Source organism: Centruroides sculpturatus, unplaced genomic scaffold, assembly GCF_000671375.1.
Source record: "Centruroides sculpturatus isolate CEXI.00-Female unplaced genomic scaffold, Cexi_2.0 scaffold800, whole genome shotgun sequence".
In the NCBI taxonomy this organism is placed as follows: domain Eukaryota; kingdom Metazoa; phylum Arthropoda; class Arachnida; order Scorpiones; family Buthidae; genus Centruroides; species Centruroides sculpturatus.
The window spans coordinates 242,801-269,486 of NW_019385047.1; the positions used below are offsets into that span (position 1 = coordinate 242,801).

General features: G+C 29.7%; 1 protein-coding gene across 1 annotated transcript; it reads right to left on the reverse strand.

Moving 5' to 3' along the window:
* Positions 1-1,698: 1,698 nt before the first annotated feature.
* Positions 1,699-26,640, reverse strand: LOC111633883 (suppressor APC domain-containing protein 2-like). The gene is made up of 6 exons (XM_023378526.1): positions 25,655-26,640; positions 17,827-17,933; positions 9,629-9,775; positions 6,827-6,928; positions 4,514-4,633; positions 1,699-2,187 (listed from the first exon to the last, which is right to left on the reverse strand). Exons 1-6 carry the CDS (start codon positions 26,466-26,468, stop codon positions 2,065-2,067), a joined length of 1,413 nt encoding a protein of 470 aa, XP_023234294.1. The 5' UTR covers positions 26,469-26,640; the 3' UTR covers positions 1,699-2,064.
* Between the last annotated feature and the right edge of the window lie 46 nt (positions 26,641-26,686).

Genomic DNA, 26,686 nt, shown 5'->3' on the forward strand with positions numbered 1-26,686 from the left:
TAAATTTATAATACTATTTTCTATATTTCATTCTAAAAATATCTGATAAAAACATTAAATCTCATACACATTTTAAAAATATTCAGGTAATATTAATTTATCAGTTTATATATATAAACAGATTATTTACACTGTTAATTTTTCAAAACATTTCATGGAATTAGGAAACAACAAGAACTTTTTACTTCATTGCAAAATTTGATGAATTTGGCACTAAATATGAATTAATTTTAAGTAAATTTTGTTACACATTGTTGATAGGATTCTCCAACTTCTGATTTCACTTTTTTTAAATTAATAATCTGATAACTTCAGTATTCTTTACTATCATATATATTGACAAAATAAATTTTTATACATTTTATTTTCTATATTCTATTCTATAAGCATAATGCACTTTCTCTAATACAAACTGTGCAAACTGATTTCTACTTCATCTGAACCAATTTTGTTTGCTTATTTTTAGTATATGTACCAAGCTAATGGTAAATCATTTATCATTCTGAATTATGTTTAATTATGAGTAAATTAATAACAGTAAAATATGCAGTATCATATGTTAAGTAGAATAATAGAAATTTCTTAAAAAAAATTATACTTATGTTTTTATTAGATTTATAGTTTTTAATTAATGAAACAATAGATTTTAAAAAAATAAAAACCATTTCCTAATGGTAAACGTAAATGCTCTGTTGAGACTAATATCTCAACACAACACTTATAAGTTGAAAATTAAAACATGTTTTACCTTTAAACAGTATATTTTGTTACTTTTTGTTTCATTTTTTACTTTTTCCTTTATATATTTAACCCAACAAACCTGAAAATTTCAATAATCTGGACAACTGATATACAATAATTAGTTTGGATTAGTGAGCATGCACCATAATTTGATCAATAAAATTTAAATGCTTAATTTATTCACTGTATTGCAAACATTCCTCTATTCTATATAAACAGCAATGCTTCCACTATGCTATATTCTAGTAAAACTTGTTATATTAAAATGCATAAAACGTTTTTATTATAATATAGTAGAATCTTGATTATCTGGTCAAAATGGGAACAGTAGTGGACCAGATAAAAAAAAATCTGGGCAATATACATTCTATGTAATATGTAAGCTTTATTTGGACTCAAATAATGAAATAAAGGCTTTCATTCATTCACTTTCAGCTTTAGATAGTATTTTTTTATCTCAATGTTTTTAAAATAAAGCCTAAGGCAATATAGAATTAAATTAGTTATTAAATTTTTAAAAAGTTAAAGATTTATAATAAAGAAACTAATTTTAAATACAGTTAATTCTTAAAATATTTGCTAACCTGTAAATCAAAATTACTGAATATTTGGACTATATTTATGCCTATTTTAATTAAATTATAGAATTTAGCCTAAAGATAGGTGGTTAGACCAAATTCTATAATTTAATTAAGCCTGAATTTGAATATAGCCTGAAAATCTAACAATTTAGACTTATGATCAATTAATGCACGTTCAATTATTTTATTAAAAAAAATTACTTTAAAATTTTTTATATTTGAAAAACATTCTTAACAAAAAATAAAAATAATTATTTGTAACTATATAACATGAAAGGATGGACAATCAGGACTCTACTGTACATCTAAACATATATTATATAATATTTATATTATTTTAAACAATAGATGCAGTTAGAAAATGTTTATTGTTAAATCAGAAGTTGGATAATTTACAAAAAACTATCAAAATACATATTAAAAATTCTTTAAAGTGGGAGTTAATGCTTATATTACACTATTTTAAGTCCCTATATCAGTAACATTAACCATTTTTAAAGGTTATTCAAAGTGATTGGATAACGATTGATATTTTTGCTAAAAATATTAACTATTTTCATTATAAAAATATAAAGTAATTAAAACTTTCATTACATTGTATCAAATTATATACATTTTTAATGTATCACTATCATCATTGTAAAAATAACTTAATAAATATAAATTTAACAATTATGATTAATTTTTCTTATCAATACATCAATTTAGCTACTATAAAATGGATGTTAATACTTATTATTTACTACATCAATGTGATATCTTCAGGATCTCTGTGATATTGCGAACGTGCTTGAAACAATTCCCGAATTAACAAACATTTTTCTCTTTCTAATTGTGTTATCAACTCACTTTTCTTTCCAACTTCCTAATAATAAAATAAAAACAGGTATATAATTTAATATTTTAGAGAATCCACTATCATTATAAGTAAATATTTAATTATCAAAAGTCAAAATATCATGAAAGAATGCATATTGATCTACATAAATATTATTGAATATAAAATAATGCATATAAAATAGAGCCGTCAATTAACTGTGTTAATATGATTAATGGTTGAATTTTTCCTACAACCTAAATGTTTAATTGTAAAATCAAATTTAGTTGAACACTGAAAATGAAAATTTCAAGCTATGCATTCTGCAACTGATTTTCATATCTTTTGTATGTACTGTTAATAATAATAATGTCAAATATGTACTGTACTTATATTTTTGATTTTTGGCTTCTCTTACACAACTAATCATTCATACTGTCATTATTGTACAGTATACATCACTATCAAAAAGTGATTGATATTTTAACTTGAAACACAACATAAATATGAAGAGATCATTTTTATTATATTTTTTTTATTCTTTATATTTTAAACTGTCATGAATAACAACAAGAAAAATGGTTACAAAATCAAGAGAAATATGCAGTCAACTATTGAAAATAAACTTAAGCATTTAACCTGCTCAAATTCAAATAGTTACCTTATACATAATGATATTCTAAGAAAAAAAAAATCAAATTTATTTTTGATTTTCATTTAATAAGCTTGAAGCAGCAGAATTTAATGTGCAAATTGCAACTGAATATTATAAATCTGAGCCTAATGTTGAGCAGCAAGCTTATTCACTAAATTCACAGATGGCATATTTCATCCAACTGTTGAATGGCTTATGTTAAAAAAATTTCCACAAGTATTGTGTCATGTGAAAGACTGTCTATCTCATTGGATTTGTGCTTGATAAAAAGTACGTTTAAAGTTTCTAATGAAATTTCTATTTAGTGCTTAGTTTTCTTTGTATACCAGGATTATTTGTAAATTGAAATTTAAGATTAAAAACAAGACTGACTCAAGATTAATTTTTTAATTATAAGATTGATCATGATTAATGTTTAATCATTCAAAAGTCCTAATACAAAATAAAATACAGTAGAGCATCGATTAACCGTCACATCAGTTAACCAACCGTTCTAGTCGGCAAATTCATATGTCCGCTAGTGATGTGGTGCTACAATATTTGGCTATGTCTTGGCTACTTTAATAGTACTTTTACGTGTTTTAGCTGGGAACACTAGCTCGACCATGAAAAGGAGCCAGTATTTAAATGAGGCTTAATTTTCTAATTTTTAATGATACAATAGCGACAATTATTATTTTTAAAAAATTTTTGTTAGGCTTAACATTGATGAAAATTCAATGTAAAGTAGGTTAATAGCGATATACTTATATACTAATTACATGAGATATACTAATATACTATACTAATAATGTATTTTTTCATGTTTTTCAGTTATCCGACCAACCCCAGTCCCCAATTGAGTCGGATAATCGATGCTCTACTGTACTAGTACTGTAATAAAATTTAAACATGCCTTTAAAACACTTTCAATAAATTAGTAAAATTATTTATGTGGATTGATTTAGATAAATAATATTACAAACAATTCAAGTAATTTTTATGTTTAACATTGATTATGAAATAAATATTACTTTTAGGCAAGTTTTAGCTCTATTATTTTTGTATATTTATACTGCTATTATTATTAATTAAATAGAATATACTAATTATTTAATGTAACATACTACAACAAAATAATAATTATGTATCTGAGATAGTGTTGAGTTAATAATTAATAAAAAAGTCCTTATTTCCCCATAATTACTGCAATTATTTCATATAAAATTAGATCATTCAAAATTAATATATCACCATATTTCTCAAATGTGATAATAGCTAATTCTCCTAACTATTACTTTTATGTTTATACATACAGTAGAACATCTAAATATATACACTATACTGTATTAAAACCAAATTTTTCTTTTTGAATTTAAGTAAACTTCTTTTGAACTTTCTTTAATAATTTTGGATTTCAAGTGATACTTCATGAGTTGTATTAGCTGATTTAATTAACATAAATGTTAATTAAATCAGCTAATACAACTCATGCAGTATCACTTGAATAAAAATAATTAGTTATTTACTATTTTTATCTTACAAATTTCTGATATTAAACAACAAATTTGATCAAATCTTGATAATGTATTACTTTATAAACAGAATTATTATGAATATAATATAATAGGAAAAAAAAATTCATACAAAGTTTTAGAGTTACTACATTTTTCTTACTTTTAAACTATTTAAAAATAAATATAGATAATGACAAGAATGAAATTTATAACTAAAACTTACTTCTGTTAGCATTTGATTTTGCTCTCGAAGACGTTGAATAATTGTTTGCGCTGAATCTTGCTGCAATTTATTATACATTACAGGAGGTCTAACAGCAAGATTCATATGAAGAAGAAAACCCTAAAAAATATTAAAATTTCANAATATTATTTACTTCTTCAAAAATTGATTGTATGTATTGAGTAATAAAAACACACACACATATACCCAAAACCAGTAAAAGGAATAAAATTATTTAATGATACAAATGTTTTTGCCTGTTTCTAATGAGTATTATCAGATATATCTTAACAAATACCAAACAGAACAATGTTAAGCAATCAAACACATTTAACATTGGTAACAAACATCATACCAATGCATATGTGCATGATTCAAATTTTATATTTAAATGTGTTCAATACCTTATTGTTCTATTTGGTATTTGTTAAGATATATTTTTATATACTTTTATAAAGTACTTTACGCCCTATGACACATCAAAATTATTTCTCAATGTCTCATAAAACACCACAACGTATAATTTTTTAAGTGTCACCTGCCTATTTTTAATTTGCACTTCATTATTTTAAATATCATTTTAAGCATTTTAAGCATTGAGGTATAGCATTTAGTATTTATATAAATTGATTAACATAAATAACTATTTTGACAAGAAATCCATATCAAATTAATTTTATATTAATTTTATGCAGTATTTACCGATCTGTTACAACTATAAAAATTTATAAGTATTTTAAGTATACTAAGTAAATATTTAATTATCAAAAGTCAAAATATCATGAAAGAATGCATATTGATCTACATAAATATTATTGAATATAAAATAATGCATATAAAATAGAGCCGTCAATTAACTGTGTTAATATGATTAATGGTTGAATTTTTCCTACAACCTAAATGTTTAATTGTAAAATCAAATTTAGTTGAACACTGAAAATGAAAATTTCAAGCTATGCATTCTGCAACTGATTTTCATATCTTTTGTATGTACTGTTAATAATAATAATGTCAAATATGTACTGTACTTATATTTTTGATTTTTGGCTTCTCTTACACAACTAATCATTCATACTGTCATTATTGTACAGTATACATCACTATNGTTCCAGAAACGTTGAAAATAGTTTGTTTGACTAAACGTAAAAATTCTCTAATTACTCTGGAAACGGGGGACCTAATTCTTGCATTCTGTGAAAATGGGTAAGATTACCTATAATGTAATTATCTTAATCTTCACTATCGTTACTTTTTGCCCAGCGAAGCAGGTCCTTGCAGCTAGATTCTAGATTACTCAGAAAAACAGTCTTTTATATATATAAAAAAAACTATATTACGTACAAATAAAAACCAAGCGAAGCGGGTCCTTGCAGCTAGTTGTTTATAAAATTACTGTTCAAAACTAAGAAAGTTTTCAATTGATTTGAAAATGTTAGAAACTTCCTGAATAGTTTTCTCTTCATTTTACTATTTTATATTACAATTGTACATTTAGTTATTATTGTAAATTATTCATTACCAGATTATTTAAAATACAAGTATTAATTAGATTAATGTAAACCAAAATATTGAAGAGTAACCCCAAATTTTGTACAAAATCATAGCAATCTTTAAAAGGAAAATAAATTACTAAAAGTATCATAAGGTCTTTGATTCTATTAGTATAACAAACATTGCAAAACCCAACAAGTATACAGAAACATCACCAAACAATCGCCTAAATAATAGGACTAATTTTAAATAAATAATACAAAGTAATTAATTAAGAGTATGGTGACAAATGTCTACCTCTAGTAGCAAATTACTTTGTATTAACTATTTAAAATTAGTGGAATTATAGTTTGATTATTTAGGTGATTGTTTGGTGATGTTTGATTCTATTATTCTTGTTTAAGTGGCTTGATGCAAAATGTTTTAATCTCTGGTTAAGTCTTCTATTTTTATTTACTTTTTTAATCAAAGATTCTACATAGGTCTGCTATTACTTTCATATAAGTTATAAATTTATGCAAATAGTTATTTTAAATAATTTTAATAACATTTTTTAACTTCTGCATAAAAAATTAATCCAGTTATTTTTGCTCAGTTTTATTATCTTATTATTTTGTTTAATGTGTATGTTTTGTTTTCTAAAAACATAAAATTTCTAATATGTGTTATAATATAATAACAAATATTAGAAATTTTTTTTATTATTTAATTTACATTAAAAGTTACTTTATTAACATTACAATATAATGTAAATGTAAGTAAAATGGTAATAAAATTAAAAACTGATTGTTATAAAAATTTCATAAAAGTAAAAAAATATACCTTTTCTGAACTATCCATCAAGGCAGCGAGATGTTGATTGACTTCATACACTCTAGCAGCTTGAAAATTTAATCGTTCTTGGTGCATATCACTTGAATATTCCTAAAATTTTTGAAAAAACTATTGGTATGTAATAACATTACTCAAAAACGAATGAATACACACTAAACTACTTGATTCTGACAACACTAAGGAATATTTTGTCAGCTTCAGTCATCTTTAATGAAATTGGTAGAAGATTAGTGATTTTAGACAAATCTTTATATTTTTTTAATGATTAATCATATTTTAATCAGATACTTATAATGAAATCTTATTTTTAAAAAGGAAAAAACAAGGTAATTAGTTTTATATTTATAAAACTTAATGGCAAAAGTAATACAAAACTAATAAAAAATGATATTGAACAATGAAGTCTTTTTATTGCAAAATGTAATTTATGTAAAATATTTAAACACAAAATTCTCTTATATATAGTTCAAGTTAAAAAAATTAGTTAAACAGCAACTTGGGCTAATGCAGTTTTTAATAACACATTCGAAGGTTGCTATTTAAAGTACAGTGGGTGATCAATTAACAAACAAATTGGACAACGAACACTTTTGCGAAAGATTTTTATGCTCAGATAATGAACACCTCACAGAACAAACACAAGAAGCAACGTAAAATAATAAATAACGATTGGTCTCCTCTTGTCTTCAGGCAACAATTCAAAACTTTCCGGAATGCAAGAGATGTCAACATCGACGCTCAACCCAGTATATACTGATCGGATATTATTCCTCCAAACTTTGAAACTCTCCCTTGTAATTCCAGCCTTTTATTTTTCTGACAGAAACAATTCTTTTATAGTATTCACAAGACTGTCAGGCAGGCACTCGTTAAGTTTTGTGTTGGTTTTTATTTTTGAAAGGTGAGAGTATAATAGCAAAGGTAGAGAGTGGGCATATTGTCCAGCAACAAGATGTCTGATGTTGCTGAACAGTATGGCTTAAACAGGTCTACAGTAGGCCGCAGTTTAATTTTATCTAAGAAAGATACTGTATAATCAAGTAAACTCAAGAAGCTAAAGAAGTAACAAAAATCATATCTGAGAAATAAGGAACATTGAAGAGCTCATAATGGAACCTGATGATAGAAGAATGCCAAGAACTCTTGAATGAAGAACACCAAGAAACTTATGAGATATGTTTTCTTCTGAAAAAGAGGATTAATGCTGATATCTGCTATTAAAGATCTTTTGAAGTGGGAGGATGTCAGATCAACGGTCTTAGAATTGCATCCAAACCAGGTTGAGGTTAATAGGTTTTGGGATCTCTACAATTATATTGCTATTAATTACTTCTGAAAAATCCTGAAGAGAGAAAAGCAATCAACATTACACAGATTCTTTAACCCCTACAAATGGAAAAAACGTGACTAATAAAAATTAGTCTGTGTATATATGTATTTTTATTATTACATATAAATAAATATAGTAAGAAAGTATATATATTTATTTTTGGAGGTCTCCAGAATAAATTAATCAAATTCCCATAAAAACTTATGGTAAATCAATAATCAGTTAACAAACAATTCGGATAGTGAACAAAGTCTTGGAACAGATTATGTTCGTTAACCGATCACCAACTGTAATAAACAACAATTTTTTCAGAAAAACAGTCTTCTTATTACTTATATTAATGATAGTCTGAAATGAGATAAAATATCTCTAAAAATATTTAATCATAAATAAATCCAGACTCCCTAAAACTTATCAAGATCAATTAAATGTATATATTAGTATACTCATTTTAGCAAACAACATTAAAACACTACATAAAAATTATTTGAAAAATAGTTATTGAAGGTTTTTGGACCTTTAATAACAGGGTGATTTGTAAGCTCTTAGACAAACTTTAAAAGTAGGTCAGGAATACAAAAACAAACCATTTTTATCTAAAAATATATAGCCACAAATGCCACCTGGAGGTACTAGATGTTCAGATAGAATCATGAAGAAAGGAATATACAGTAAGGTGTAAAACATGTTTATTAGACATACAATATGTTTACAAGTTCAGAAGAGGTGCTCAAAGTTCTTTCCACTAGCAGCAATACATGCCTTGTAGTGTCAGTACATGGATTAGTGAATGTGTTAAAAAATAAAACCCCTTTTGTGGACACATGCAGCTACCATAATTCCCTTGTGACAAGGTCAACATCAAAGGCTAGAGGAGTCTCTTAGACAAGGCCTTTGAGGTAACCCGAGAGAAAGAAATCAACAGAGAACAAGTTGGACAATCTGAGTGGTCAAGCAATGGGTTCACCCTGACTGATCCATCATGTAGGAAAGGTGCTGTGGAGAAACTCCTTGCATATCCAGGCTATATGTTCCTAGATAAAAATGGTTTGATTTTGTATTCCTGACCTACCTTTACAGTTTGCCTGAGACCTTTTGAATCACCCTATACATTAACCTCCTTTAGATTCTAGAGTGTCAATTACATATTACTGTAATAATAATATATTATTAAGCATTTAGTTTAGTGTCCTAGTTTTAGTACATAAATTATATACTGTATATTAAAAAGTAATAAAGTTGTTTATGTAGTTAATTACATAACTGCATAAATACAGCAAACATACAGCAATCAAACATTCTGTAAAGATCCCATTTACCTTTCCTTTCACTTCCACATTCAGATGTTTGATAATTTGAAAATATAATTTAAATTTAATAAACAATTCTAACATTAATTAAATTTTAAAAAATTGTTTTCTTCTTATATTAATAGTAATAGCAGCAGTTAAGATTATTACCGAATGAAGTCCACTTTTTCCTATATATTGCATTTTATCTTTCACAACACTAATTTGGTGAAGATACCAATCTCTAGCTCTTTCCACAGCTTCTAAGCCTTGAAGCAAAACATCTCTTTCTTGTTCCAACTGTTTCATTCTTTTTAGCTAAAATACCAAAATTATAAATTAAATATATTTACAGGAGAGAATTTTTAAATATTTTTATCATCTTTCTATTAAAAATATTATTATATAAGATTTACAAACATTAATTTTATGTTAAATATTAACCAATTTATATATTCAACCATGTGCAAGCAATTATTTTGTTACTGGATTTAAGTGTGTTTTGAGTTAATTGTAAGCATTACATCCAGTTTTTTGCAGTAATTAAAGATCTGTATGATAATTTATTAGATTCAAGAAGTATGTTACTACTACTTCTTAGTTCTATGCCCTTCAGAGGGCTTGGTGATATTACGAATTGATGGCTTTAATTGTATCTTTCCACTGCTCATGGTGTTGTGCCATTTGGATGGCTTCATACATTGTATGTCCTGTAATCATCATTACTTGGTCTACCCACCTAATCCGACATCTGCCTGTAGGGCGTTTACCATTAATCTTGCTTTCTAGAATTTGTTTCTCAAATCCACTTTTATGGTGTCTGGAAATATGTCCCAAGAAGCGAAGGTAGGATTGGTATATTTTAGTGGTAAGGCGTGTTGTGATTTTAGTTGATTTAGGATGGAGCAATTTGTTCGGTGCTCCATCCAAGACATTCTCAGCATTCTTCTATATGTCCATATTTCAAAGGAATCAAGTTTCTTCCGAGAAGTGGCATTTATGGTCCAGGTTTCCAAGGCATAAGTGGCAATTGGAAAAATAAGCATTCTTATGAGCTTTAGTTTATTAAAAATAGTGATTGCAGAATCTTTCCAAATTCTAAATAATTTAGAGGTTGTATTGTGAGCAAGGCAAATTCTGCATTTAATTTCATTATTGCATCCTCCTTTATTTGTAAGAAGTGATCCAAGGAAATTCATTCACCACCTTATAGTCTGCAATTTCCTTAGTCTGTGTTAAGGAATGGTCAATTATCATAACTTTTATTTTACTTCCAATAATTAGCAATCCATATTCTCTGCTCTCAGTTTCAAGTATTTTCATAACATATTCAAGTTCTGATTCACTGGATGCTATAATAAGTGTATTGTCAGCGTATCTCAGGTTGTTAACTTTATGGCCCCATCTCAGTTATCTAATACCCTTCTCATAATTATTTCAGAATAAGCATTAAAGAGTAAAGGGGAAAGAAGACATCCCTGTCTTACACCAGCTTCAGATGTACATGTATTAGACATAGTTTTGCTAACTCTTACTCTTGCACAGTTGTTCTCATATAAATTTCTGATCATCAAAATAAGATGGTGCGGGACTCCCATGTTCTGGAGAGCAGGCCACAATTTGTGCCATTTTACACAATCAAAGGTTTTGGTGTAGTCTATGAAACAAAGGTAAGCTTTGACATAAAATTCACAGGCTTTTTCAATGATTTGTCGAGCGTTCAAGATTTGTTCACGAGAGTTCCTTTATTAGGGATAAATCCCGACTGTTCTTCAGCTATTTAAGATAGTAGGAAGGGTTTCAAAGAGTTATTAATTATTTGAAGCATTACATTACTGGCATGGTTAATTAGGCTGATAGTTCTGTAGTTACTACAATCTGTTGGTGCACCTTTTTTTATAAATTGGAATAAATATTGATTTACACCATTCCTCTGGCCATCTCTCAGATTTCCAAATTAAGGAGCAAATTTTATGAAATATATCAACACCCAGTTCTCCCATTGCTTTTTAAAATTTCAGAGGTTTTGTTGTCAGATTCCGAAGCTTTGTGATTTCTTAATGTATTTATGGCTTTTTCTACCTCTGATTTAAGAATAAATGGATCAACTTCCCCTGTCCATCTATTCTGAAGTTGATTATTATCATTTGTTTATCCAGTGTCAAAATAATCAACACTTAATCTGTTGCCGAGGGAGTTTATTTAAAATACGAATGTTTTCGATCTACTCCATAGATCATCTTCAAGTTGATCATTTTTTCAACTTGAAGATGATATATGGAGTAGATAGAAAATGTTCATATTTTAAATAAACTCCCTCGGCAACAGATTAGGTGTTGATTGTTTTGATTATTAATTTGCTGAGTACATTTTCTGTTCATTGAACAGTGTCTTTATAAAATTTCTCACAATACTTCCTCAAGACATCCACAATCCCTTCCGCATCAGTTATGATTTCATCTTTATCATTTTTAATTATTTGTGTGCGTGGTTTGAACTCTCTTGATAGATATCTAACTTTATCATATAGTTCACGAGACTGATTATTATTTGCATGGACCTCAATTTCATTGCATATACAGTAGTGTGTCGATTATCCAAATCAATTAAAAACTGGAATTATTCGGAAAATTGATTTGTTGAATAACCAGCAGAGTTTTCTCTTTTGACAAATGTTTTCGGCTCACTTGATAAGCATGCCTCAGGTTCATCAAGTAAGCCAAAAATCATTTGTCAAAAGAAAAATCTCTGCTGGAAAAATCTTTAAAGGTGTGGTTCAGTTCCAGTTCATTTAGATTTACATTATTTTAAATTTCTCTAATTAGTAACAATGACAAAATATTGTTTATTAAAAAGAGATTTTAATACAGCACATATGAGATCTGATTGAAAAGTAATGACACTAATTTTTATTACATATCAATTATTCAAAATTCTCACATTTTAATGCTAATACTCTTTTAAGTAAGTTTCTCCTGATGTAATAAACTTATTCAGTCTTTTTTTATACCTCATAGGATCCTTGGAAGTCATTTTAATTGAGTTATTACACAACATTGATTACAGGCTTTTGGATTTTCTAAATGGTTTCAAAATGATGACTTTTGACTTTGGATTTTACATTAGAGAATAAGAAAAAGTCACTGGGAAGAATATGGAAGTTGGGAAAGTATAGAAATCAATCTGGAGGCTAAAAATTGATGAATCAATAGCAAGGAATGTGATGGAGTTTTATAGTGGTGCAGAATTTTGGAAATTTGTGACATACTATAAGCCTTTTACTGGTGCGCGTTTCATCATACTATACAACAAAGTTACAAACGTTTTCGAACTGTCATGGTTCTTCTTCAGGTAATGATCCCCTAACCTAACAGAATGCACTTCAATTCAAAGTTGTTAAGAAATACAATCCGGAATATTGTCCCAACCTGATGACGTCAATACAGACCCAATTTACAAACGAGAGTTAAATGCTTCACCAATATGAAACTAGTGAAACGGCTGGAGCTAAAAAATATTTTTACTGATGCACCAGACACTCCTAAAACCCACAAACAGGAATGCGAACTAAGACCAGTGGTTGATAAAGCCAGGGCACCTACTATTAAACCGGAGAAAGCCACACACAGGATGCTGACACCCCTCCTAGAAGGATACCCATACTCCCTCACCACTCCGGTAGACCTTATTTCTATGATTAAAGAATTACCTATGTCGCCTAGTTTCATCACGGTCTTAGACTTTAAATCATTATACCCATCTATTAAACTTTCACCAGTATTTTGCACAATCAGGGATATCCTGTTTAACATCGTAAAAGATAATGCATTGCACCAACACATCCTTGAAATGGCACATCTGCTTTGTCACAACTCCTTCTTCTGGTTCAAAGGAATAACGTATGAGCAACAAAGAGGAGTCCCAAGGGGCAGCCCCATCACAGGAGACCTGTGTGAAATAGTAGTGAGGAAACTGGAATCGGAATTTATCCCAAAATATCTCCCCAACATCCTATTATATAAGCAGTATATTGATGATATTCTAATCCTATGGAAAGACAAGCCGAACATTTCTGCACTAGCTGATGATATCAATGACAACCCTTATGGCTTAACTATAGAAATAGACCAGGCACACCCTACAGAGGCTCACTTCCTGGACTTTAACATTAAGATTGAGCAAACAATCGTCCACACAGCAGTTTATCACAAACCAAGTTCAGATTGTTTATACATACCAGCAGGATCATGTGACCCTCCACAATACAAAGTTGCAGCTTTCAAGGCCTTGATTAGGAGAGCATATACACACTCCTCTTCCCAAACAGCAATCCAGTCCAAAATTAAACACATAGAAGATATAGCCAAACAACACAGTTACCACAGACTCATAAGTAAACTGAACAAAAAAATACAACAGCAGAAAGCAAATTGTAACCAACTCACCAATGATACTCCTAGTAACAACATCCCTATCATATAATCTGGTACTAAAATCCATATACACTGAGATTGCTAGGAAAAAGAATATCCGTATTACTTTTAGAAGACGCACTACGATTTTTGATTTGTTATGAAATGGAAAAGATACCCCAGATGAAAATAAACTTCCCAGCATCTACATCATCCCTATCATTGATGACGGGTGTGATAGAGGCATGGTCTACATAGGATCAACCAAATGTCCCCTCAAAGAACATAAAGCAGATATTAACCATAAAAGAACCAACAGCTCTGGCTGTATACTCTTCGGACCCAGACACAGAACCCATATTCTCTCAAGCAAAGGTCATTCACACCACCCACTGCATGAACCATCTAAGATGGCTGGAGGCGATCTACATATGCCTAAACACAATAAAAAGAGTAATTGCATTAACTACAAGGAGGAAATTGCTCTATTGACGGCCTGGCAGGCCCTGCTAGATAAAACTCTAAGATAGAACACAGTATGCATAGCACACAGGTCCATATTGACGTCATCAGGTCGAGACAACGTTCCAGATCGTATTTCTTAACAACTTTGAATCAAAGTGCATTCTATTAGGGAATCGTTACCTGAAGAAGAACCGTAACAGTTCAAAAACGTTTGTAACTTTGTTGTATAGTGTAATGAAATGCATTCCGGTAAAAGGCTAATAGATAAGTGCATTTTTTACAGTACTCCGGTGTAGATATTCTACCATTTTTTGTGACACACTCTTAACACTTATTTTCAAAGCTATTTTAGAACTTATTTATGAAAAGTTTGATACACAGTTTTTTCAGGTACAAATTATTTATAAACAATTCCACGGGCATAAAAAAAATAACAACCATTGTTTTTGATTTGATCATTTAAGCCACCTTCTGCCTCACTGAATTCGGTGTGTGTCATTCTTCACTTTGGCATTTCATATCAGAGTTATACTCAAAGAACCAGTTTTAATCATCAGTTATCACTCTCTTCAGGAAATCTGGTTCAATACCAAGGCATTCTAGCATTTCTGTTGCTACTTCATGTTCATCAATCAAATTTTTCAGCATCATTTTTATGCATAGCTTCTTCATGTTGAGATTTTCACTCAAAATTTTCCTTTCCATAAATATGATAAATTAACATCACATATCAATTTAATTGTCATTCTTCAATCTTAAAGAATGGCAATCCATACTTTACCAATTCTCACCCTTCTAAAACATTTATGGAAAAAACAAACCTGAGCATATGACACATTAAAAACTGTGTATGATGTTCTTTTATAAGTTTCAGTTACACTTTTTCTCAATTTCACATAAAATTTTACTGCATATTGTTGTTTGATACTTTTCTTCTTTCACTGCACCCAATGGAGGGAGAAAAGTATCAAACAACAATATGCAGTTGGTTATTTTCACACCTGACCAACAGGTTGGCTGTGTGGAGTTTTCTGGGTTTTCTCCACATGTTTAATGGGAGCCATAGGATCATAACATATTATAGATATAGATGACCTAGAAATTTTTAAGGTGACTTTGAAGGGTAACTATATCAATTACAAATAAAAAAGTTTTCAGGGAATGGCAAGCCCGTTGTGATGCTTCTCTGTTAGGCAACAAGCATTCAATAAGCATTTGTACTTCTGACAATGTAAATGCTTTTAAATTTTGAATTTGACACAATCAAGTTTTAAAGTGCGTAATTCATGATTCGTAAAGCATTCTGTTTTAGAATTCTCTTGTTCTTAAAAAGAGCCCTTAGAATAAGATTTGTTGATATATTAATATCTGTGTTTTATTGTCCAATTCAAATATTCTTAAGTCAAATTGGATGTAAGACAATTAGATAAGGAAATACACATTTTTGATTTCCATTAGTAGGTTTAATACCTGTTGGAAATCAAAAAGATGTTTCCTTATCTAATTGTCCAGTTCTGGAACTGAAGAGTTATTGTTATAATAATTTATACTCTGAAAAAATTATTGAGCTCTATGAATTACACAAATTAACAGTACCCATTAAATAATACTTAAAATTACATTTAATATTCTTACAGAGTACTATTTCAATATATGAGTATATTACTATTTATGTTATTATCTATCAATAAAACAGGATAACCATAAAAGTCTAGAAATATAGTCTTGATTAATGAAATTGTGGTATTAAAGTACAGCATAGCACATCATACATTTCTTGCATTGTTAATGAGGCGCAACACATCAATCACATGTAATGTACAGTACAGTCGACCCCCCCTATAACACTGTTGATAATTCCGTTTTATATAAATTCCATGTTGTACGAGTCACTTAGATTTTACAAATATGCAAGCCGTTCACAGTCCGGCACACATATTTGTAAAAGCTAAGTGACTCACACAACATGGAAGTCATATAAAATGGAATTACAGTATCAACAGTGTTATAGGAGGTCGACTGTAATATCAATAAACCACTTATGTTTATTTGCCTAAGTTTCCAGAGTTTTTGGATGCCCTGTACGATTGATTGGTTTGTATTAGTGTGCAACTGTCACATACATATAATTTCAAGATCTTTCAGTTAGTCACCTTAAATAAAAGTTTTCTACAGTGAAGAAATTTTTATATGTTTTTTTCATTCACACTTTCCCAATATATTTTGTTTGCATTGATTATACTCTAATATAAACATCCAAACCAATAGTTATATATTAAAGCCAAATAATTCTGAATTATATTGGACTATATTACTACTACTATTATTAATTAAATGCTAAGTAATTTGGCACTAGAGGTGTTGGTGCCATCTTTTGATTAAACTCTAAGAAAAAAGGTTATGATATATAAACAGATTAACATTTTTCCAAAAAATACACAGAAATCTTAAGTAAAAATAGCAATCTGTAAAATCATTAGTTAATTCTTCCATATATTGTCTCCTAAAGAAACAAAAGTATAAATTTTTTTAGATAATAATAACCATATTCTGCATTGTGTTTAATTTTATAAAAATCCAGAAAAGAGTTGTGTAACTTTCCCAGCAACATTTAAAACTGCATGTGGCACCATCTGTTATGATATTTTATTTAACAACTTTTTATATAATTATTATAAAATGGCAAAAAGCTTAATTTTAAGAGTAGAGATGAGTTTTATAAAAAATTATAAATGCTAATAACAAGTAAACTCTAAGTCTCACCTACTTGATATATAACATGTGACTCCCTATCTCCCCACTCCCTCAAACATTAACCACCCAAAATTTAACAGCATCAGTACCCTAAATATACAAACCTCCCAGCAAAATTTACAAAATTTTCAACAAAAACACAGGAGTTATTAAGCTTCAAAGTGGGTGAACAAAATCATGTCTTTCCCATACACACTAACATCGATACATTCAGAAAAAACCCCCAATTTCTTTTGTATTTCTTGCTGTTTTAAGGTCCTGAATCCAAAAGTGTAAAAATCTTATGGGAATGTCATTTTTTTGACCAATTGCCACACTTTTCCTCTGTTATATATGACAACTGGGGAAGTAAAAAGTAATTTCTATATATTTTCAATTAATTTATATACAATAATCAGTATAATTTACCATGCATAATTATCCAAACAAATTTACTGTATAATTTATAGACAATTAAAAATTTTATAGCAATATAAACATTGAATAATCTGATTCTAGATTAACACCAAGCGATCTGCCGGATAATTAAATGTAGCCATAATATAGCCCAATACAATCCAGCAGATCTTTTGGTATTTTATAGAAAATTTATAAATTTTCTATAAAATACCAAATACTTATATTCTTATAAGAATAAAAAAGTTGTATATTAAAATAAAATTATTATTTTAATAAAAAAAATCATGATATAAATGTATCTAGAATTATTATTTAGATTTAATAGAAGAAATATCCTACCATATTATAATCAATTCCATTTGCTAAAGTATGCCGTCTGGGTTCTCTACGTCGATGAAGTGTTCTTCTTGCTGATGGACCCGTTTCTTGTACTTTATTCCCATTACCTAATAAATTCAAAACATATAAACAACTTTACATATTAAAAACATATTACTTAATATCCTTATTTTTATGTAAATAAAATACCAAATCTCAATCTAGTGCCATCATTTTCTTTTCTATAAAATTGTTACTAAACTGAAGAGCTTCAAAATATAAAAATTACATATAATAATGAGATTGCTGTCATCACTTATAAAAATGTGAGTTTGAGAGTTCGAAAGTCATGTGATTTGGTGATGATAATACCATTTGCAATGCAAAATTGTACATTTAGTAATTCACAGAGGCTGAAGGATTCTCTATTTAATATTTGTGGGGATGATCCATTTGTAGTTATTTATTGATGCTTTATAAGGGTGAAACTATATTGAGGTTTGACTGTACCTCAATGCTATTATTTAATAGAAAATAAAACATTAACACTCTTATTGTAATATAACAATTAAGTTATTTTATTTATAAAATATAAATTGATATAGTATCTTATCTATCTAATTAGAGCAGTGCAAGACTGGCAACAAATTTTGCCCTGAAAATATATAGCAAATATAGGCCCACATATATATTTATCTAAGTACAGTGGTGTCTAATACTTCAAATTTAATTCCAGAGGCCGTTCAAACTCTAAATAGATCAAAGTCCAAAGCAGTTTTCATCATAAGGAATAATGGAAAGTGAATTAATCCATTCCTGGACCCTAAACAATACATATTTCAATAAACTTAAAACAGCAAATACATGCAATTTACAGTAAAAATAGCATGATTAATGCCCTAATAATAAATTAAAACATGAAAACAATAAATAAAATATATAAATACTGTAGAATAAAATGAAAATTGCATTTACTGGTTGCACACTGTCCACTTTGGCATCTTAAACATGGCCGCCAGACCATGTGTATTGCTTTCATGCTTATCAATAAGTTATAATAAAGTTCCTTTTTCATCTGAATCATCAATATTACAGTCTTCCTCTTACTTGTTGGACTTAATTGCTCCCACACACTTCTCCAATGACATGATTAATAAGTAAAAGTATGAACAGAAAGTTGAACCAAAAGTTTATACATATTTTTAAATTTAAGATTGTATTCTTTATTCAGAAGCTTGTTTTATACTTCCAGTGCATTTTTTCATTGCATGTGGAGTTCAAACTTTGAAGCGTTGTTTGAACTGCAAAGTAAATTTTTGCAAATTTGATGTTTGAATTCTGAAGAATTCAAAGTATGAAGTACCACTGTATATCACTAATTGGAGAAGATTAAGGTGTCAGCTTACCACTATGGTAACCTGAAATAGAATCTGAATGATTGAAAAATACCAGGAATTTTACATGGATAGTCTATCCTATATATGTTAGGCTCCATCTCTCACCATCCAGCCAACCCCACTGTGGGCATGACCAAATTTACAATGGACTTAAAAAGACTCTTAGCACCCACATGGTAGCCTACAGTCTGAGGTGTGATAAGTAGGTTAGTTAAATAAAGTTAAAAATGCACATCATGGCAGGAAAAATGTCAGTTCACACAGGCCATTCCATAATGTCTCATGTCCAAACTGGGAACAACCATTTTAAAATTTCAAGTTTAGTCCGTGTTTGCCATAAGCCAGATGCCTGTTCATTTACCACAGCAGCTCAAATGAACAGGTTGTACACTGCTATATATTCTAGTATGAATTTTTTAAAATTTAATACAATAGACACCATTTGTATTTTGTTTATTAATTTTTTCGAGTGAAATACAAACTATATTAAAATTAATGAACTGTTGATGACCTTCCCTTATTTTTAACATACTTTATATAGCAAGCAACCTACCAGGAAATTCCCAATTTCCCAGTGGGCCAGTCCACACTGAATTAAAAGATTATTTTTTTGATTGATTGTATTCAATAGCAATTAGATTTAAGGATAAAACTAAGAGTATAAGAAGAATTTATAATTTATAATAGTAATGAATGAGAAATAATCATATCTGTAAATAAGAAAAGTTTTTTTAAAAAACTTTTTATATTCTTTCCTTTCTTTAAAGAAATTCTAATGTCATTTCATACCTAATCACTTTATTAGAAAGAACCAAGTCCATATTGTTCTAGAATTTTAAGCTGAGGATTTTTTCTCAATATACCTTAACATCTCTACAATATTAATTACATCTCTTATAATACCATTTGTAATGTCTTTAGTATTTTATATTGTATTGTTACTATATTATTTTTATCACCAGTGATAATATAGTGATAATATTTTATTGTGAGTGATAATGTAGAGTAGCAAATATTTTACGAAAATGTAAACACCTTTAATTTTTACGTCATACTTTTGATTGTTTGAATTTTTTCATTTAGTATTTTTGATTCCAAATTGAAATGAATGTGCAAAATGAATGAATATGAAAAGAAGTTGTATAAATTATAATAATTTGAACTTTCATAATCAATTTCCTGATGAATGCAACAGGAAATTGAATACAAATATACTTAATATCGTGATAAATTTGAATATTTAAAATACTGTGTGTTACTATGCATATGTAGCTAGAACTATTTCTAAGATTAACAGCACCAAACCTTTCTCACTAATTTCTAGCCTTATTAACAAGAGTACAAACGTTTTTGATGTACCCGAGGAAGGCCTATTAAGAAGGCCGAAAACGTTTGTACTCTTGTTAATAAGGCTAGAAATTAGTGAGAAAGGTTTGGTGCTGTTAATCTTAATACTGTGTGTTACTGAACTGAATTGAATGTTTATTTTTTAAATTAAAAATGTTCTGTTCCAGTTTTCATCTTAATGTCTTATTATTATATTATTTTAATCAAACCCATGATGTCTGTTGTATATGGATGAAAATGTTTGTCTAAGTAAAGATTTTTTTTTATTTTGCTGGTTGTTTGGTATGTTGCATAACTCTGCTTATAAATGTGTTATATATACAATGAAATTCACTTATTTAAATCACTTTGTAACTCACCTATATTGATAATAACTGACTGACAAGATTAAACTGAGTAAATAAATAAGATTACTATTAATGGTAATTCTGGTTGTATTGCTTTTTGCATTAAAAAAAAATTAAAACAATTAAAAACTGTATAACTTTAAAGATTTATTGATTATAATATTTATTATTAATTAATAGTAATTCATTTAATATATAAGTAACAAATGCCAGCAATTTAAGCTATTATACTGCAAACAAAAGATAATTAAAACAAAGTTTAAAGCACTGGTTAAGACTGATAAAGATAATTGATAACTGTTTATTAATAGAAACTTGCAACTGAGTGTGAAAAGACATCATTTTTAGGTAAATTAGACATTTTTAAGCAAACTAGAACCAAAATACTAATTATAACTTAATAAGTGTAGTTTTATAAGTGTATTTTTAAGTTAGCATGTCACAAAATAATAATAGATGACTGATAACAATATCTGTGATTTTAAGATAGAGATTCTACTGTATATGTGTAGAAGTAAAAATGAAAAATGAATCTGGATAATGCAATTGGTTATATGTCTGTCAGATATACAATAATTTTAGGTTTTAATCTTGCTATAGATCAATTTTTTTTTTCCAAAATCTTTCAAATTACTAAAAATCTCAAATAAATTCATTACTACTAAGGGGCTGTCCATAAATGACATCCACACTGGAGGGGAGAGAGGGGATTACAAAAAATAGGACAAGGGGAAAAAGAGGGTTGAGCTTCAGTGGATGTCTGTTTATTTCATTAAATTTTATTCAGTTTATGCATTTTACTATATTTATTTCAAAATTTCTTGTATGTTTTGTTTTTATTTCTGGTATTTATCATTCATAAAGCGATTTAAAAAAAAGTTTTAAGGGGGATCAAGTTTTGTTGAACGTCGAAAGAGGGGAAGGGTTACGGAAACTTGGACAAACCAGGACAAGAGAGGGTTTGTTTGGTTTAATTATGGCAATGCAACACTTGGGCGATCTGCCTAGGGAAAATGCCTTCTGGGAGATTTTTTTAAGGGTAACTGGCCCCTATTCAGGCATTACAGACATGGAGAAAACCCAGAAAAGTCCACATTGCCGGCCCGTCCTGGCGAGACACAACCCCACAACCGAACTCTCAGTGTTTGGGGAATGGAACCACTTGGCCACTGGTGGACCAGCAAGAGAGGGAGGGAGAGTAAAAATTAAAAAAAAAAATTTTATGGACCTAATTTATGGACAGTCTCTAATCTTTACATAGAACGGTTTAAGCACAACCATTTATCTTTAGGCCAAATTTTTATAATTAATTAAATTAGTCCAAAAATTATCTGTCAATTTAGATATGTTTAATAAATGATCTTAATTCATCTTAACACATTTGTAAAATTGTTGTTCTTTTTTATATTTTATTTATGCAAGTTATAATACTAAAAAGTTTGTTTTCTTGAATAAAAAGAAATATTTAAAAATTTAAGCAGTTAAAGTAAGAATAAATCCTACAATTTTTATGAAAGATATTTCATTTAATTTTTTCAGTTTTATTAGTCTAATGTTAACTTTATGTTAATTTTTGTCTATCCTCCCTTACTAGTTATAGGTAAGTATGTGAATCAACATTAGAATAAATAAAATTTCATTGTAGACACATTTTCAAGAAAACTGGATCAGTGAGTTCAGAACATTATTTTTAATATCCAGTAATAAATTAATGTTATTTAAAAAAACAGACACCTTCAACTATATTATTAATTTTTCTGCTTTTTGTTATAGACATATGAAACATAGAACTACAAGTAACCCCTGAATAACACGGTGCTTTTATAGCACGGATTCACTCTAACATGGTTTGAGAATTGGGTAAAACTCTTGTACAACATGAAATGTAATAAATTTTCACATACTTAAGTACTAATAGTTAATGAAAATTATTATTTTCATGAACTATTAGTACTTAAGTATGTAAATTTTCTTTTCCGCCTTCTGTTGATACATGTAATCCTTCTCGAAACTTGTTTCAGTGTTGCCAGATCCTGATGCTTCTGATTTTGTGTTGCCAGCTTGGTTCCAAGTGCTCACCTGGCCTCCTAACCAACATATGGCCATCACTGGCATCAAGACAGAAGCGGCTCTCATCTGAGAACACAACAGATCTCCACTCCACTCTCCAATGAGCTCTTGCTTGATACCACTGAAGTTGCAGAGCGCAGTGATTTGGAGTTAGTGGAATGAACATCACAGGGCATCTAGCTCTGAGCTGTCCCTCAAGTAATCGATTTGTTACAGTTTGCTGGGTCACTCTGGTGCCAACAAAAGCTCTAATTTCTGCTGCAGATGCAGTATGACGTGCCACAGCCATGCACCGAATATGGCAGTCTTCCCTCTCAGTAGTGGCTCATGTGCAGCCAGACCCAGGTTTTCTTGAGACAACTCCTCGTGACCACAGCTGCCAACAATCATGCACAGTGGATAAATCCCTACCAAGTCTTTCTGCAATAGTGTGGAAAGAAAATCCACCTTCTCATATCTCTATTACATGGCGTCGTTCAAACTCAGTAAGCTGCTGATACTGCCTTCTTTGTTTCCTTAAAGGCATTCTTGTTCAAACCTTAACTCACAACATTCAATCCGAATGATAAATAATGCTCAACAAGTTTACATCCCGTATTTACAGCAAACGTGATTTGCATGTTCATAGTGGCACTACTTGCACCACTCTTATTCGTCTAGTGCAAAATTTGAATAGACATCATCTTTCAGATATGAAAACACACCTACCAAGTTTTGTTTATCTAGCACAACTCTTTCTTGGTGTTGGGATTTCATTTTCCACCAGTGTATTTTCACTAAACCCATCTCTTTAATAATAGGCTATGCTGATGGCATCAAGATCATAAATAACAATCTGTTTACCTTACAATGGGACTTCAATGTTTTCATAAATAACCTACAAAATCTTAATCTCAGCATTAAAATTAATAAAACTGTACCTATTAATATGTATTTTGTCCTAATTAGAACAAACTCTAATTTTGTTTTCAGAATTAACAATGATAATCTGGCCATCATCAAACTCCATTAAAAATCTTGGCATCTCTTTGACAATAAACTAACATTCAAGTATCACATAGACAAAATTATTTACAGATTGGCTGTGTACAAAGCAATATTGCTGAGAAACTGTCAGACCACCTCTTCCAAACTGACTCTTTACTCCATCTTTTTCACTAATTTCCAGTGTTATCTATTGTAATCTCCCCATTTGGTACTCAGTGTTTAACTCCATCACTAATAAAGTTAATTCCGAGATACCTAAGATCTACAACCTTATAAACATTCTCACAAACCTGTCATTTACCCATTCTCCTGAGATTGTATGCACTCACTTAGGTCTCCCTAATACAGTAGAGCATTGATTATCCGAAAGAATTCCAGTCAGTAAATTTAAATTTTTGCCAGTGCTGTGGCGCTGCAATCTTTGGTTACGTCTTGGACTACTCAAATATTTTACGTTTTTGATAATGAATTAACTTCTGAAGTATAATTTTTTATTGTTTATATATTTTTCAATATATTTATTTTGCAATTTTTGATTACTCAGGATGTATTTTCTTCATAATTTGAAGTTTAGACTATGTACAAAAAGTCAAAAATAACTTTTGAGTCCATCTTCATCCCTTATACACTACCACAGAAGTAACAGTCTTAAAAAAATGCTTTGAAGAAATCTTCTTATACACAGGTAAAAATTGGTAAAAAAATTTTACCTATTTTTACCTGTGTATAAGATTTCTTCAAAGCATTTTTTTAAGAAATCTTCTTATACACAGGTAAAAATTGGTAAAAAANTTGGTCATCTGAGTATCCGGCCGTCAGGTTTTACTGTATTGCCAGATGGCCGAGCAGTTACGATGGCAGCTTACCGTTTGAAAGATCCGGTGTCGAATCCGGACGGGTCAAAAAACCCCCAGGAATTTTTTGGGAGTCGCTCCTTTGTGGGTCTGGCCAAACCAATAATGGGCTGGCTAAAATAATGCTCAATAAAAAACACAGTGAAACTTTTTTTAAGTCGAACATTCCTACACCATCAAATTCCTATAACTTGGGACTCTCTTAATATCTTTTCCTCTATCAAGGACGCCTCTTTAAAGTGGGCACACTTTCGTAAACCCATCAATGTCCAACTTTACTACAGGTTTTATAGCATTAATAGTCTGGCTGAGGAACATTCAAATACGTGTCATTTTCATTGATTCCTAGAACGTTTCATGATCTCAATTCTTCAGTTAATAGGCCATAAATCTGAAAGCTAATAACTAAAATTCAACAGAATACTTTTCAAATTCGAGTATTAATAACATATTTTATTATCCTCCGGTAATTTTCTTCCAGTTAAAATGACAAAAATTTGTAACTTTGGAAAGTGACTACCGTAATTTAGAAAATTGAAGAAAGAAAAATGAAGTGATTTGGAAATGCTCCAAAAATTCGAATATATAGCACAAAACAAGAGTTCAAAAGACTAGAAACTCAGGTAGATAGAGAAGATAGAACAGAATACACAGTGTAACAATGGGGTTAATTGGATCCAACTGTCTTTAATGGTTACATTAATTGATTTTTCTAAATTCTCTCTTAATTTCTTGATCGATGTATCGATTCACTTGAGCAGTTAAGAAATTTCTAAAAATAAGAATAAACTCAAGACCAATTTTTCTCAAACGACTTCGTTTCAGATCAACTAGATTATTGAATTACCTTCTTCCCCAACAGGATTATTTTCATTATGATTTCCTCTGATGGTAATATTCCTCGTATTCAAATTCCTTTCACTAATTTCGGGATTTTTTCCATCGTTCACCTGATCACTGTTTTTAATAATACCCAATCTCCAGTTTTCCAATGCAGTCATAATTCCAACACGGTCGTAACCTACATGAACGTTCGCGGTCGGCGAACCGACTTTCAATTCGGTCTTGTAACCATGGGAAGGATTATCGTTACAAACGCAACCGTCCTGTAACTGCGGCATACTTAACGCTCTCTGCTGAGACAACACGTTATTGGGTCTTACGGTGGCAGTGTTGACGTGATTATGACGACTCCTGGTTCTCAGAGTCGGTTCGTTTATATCAGTGGCACTACCGGGACGCTTCTGCATATTTGGTATTTTCATTTTGGTGCATTCGTTACCCTTCTCCGGTAACGGTACGGATGCCGGTCTGTTTGCCATTTTTGTTAATCTGGAGACTTTCTGTTTGTCTTCGTTAAACTGATTAGCACGGTGACGAAGGAGACATATTTTTAGGCCAGCACAGAAACGTTCAAAGCTTAACATACCATTAGTGGGAGTGACTTTCCTTAGACTTTCAAGCACACCACTAGGCAAACCCTTTGTACCATTTTCGTGCCACCGACGTTCAATTTCACTAAATTTTACATAACCAGTTTTCTTATCGTCCATAATATCAAAAAGTGTCCTCATCGACGAGACAAATTGTTTAGGTAAACCATCCAAAGTAGTAGAACGTTGTTGACGTACATTAGACATCATGTTTCGCACGTGTAACATGTAATAAATGTCAATTACTCAATTAAAATTTTCAAATGACATTATTAAATTTATACTAATTTAATTCGTCGATAAATTAATTTGAGCAAAATATCCACATATTTTTCAAAAGTCGCGTGCATACGTCAAACGTATGCTTACGTCCAAAAAAAAATAAAATAAAACCTCGCAAGTTATCCGACGTTTGATTAGTTCACGTTTAAAGCCGTATACGGCCA

What these genes read in the sequence shown, in the direction of transcription:
- LOC111633883 (XM_023378526.1), bottom strand. Translation starts at nt 26,468, where the DNA reads ATGTTACACGTGCGAAACATGATGTCTAATGTACGTCAACAACGTTCT. An exon ending in ATGGAATTGATTATAATATG is followed by an intron (nt 9,776 to 17,826) that starts GTAGGATATTTC and finishes TTGGTATTTTAG; the next exon opens with CTAAAAAGAATGAAACAGTT. An exon ending in TGATGGATAGTTCAGAAAAG is followed by an intron (nt 4,634 to 6,826) that starts GTATATTTTTTT and finishes AATATTTTTTAG; the next exon opens with GGTTTTCTTCTTCATATGAA.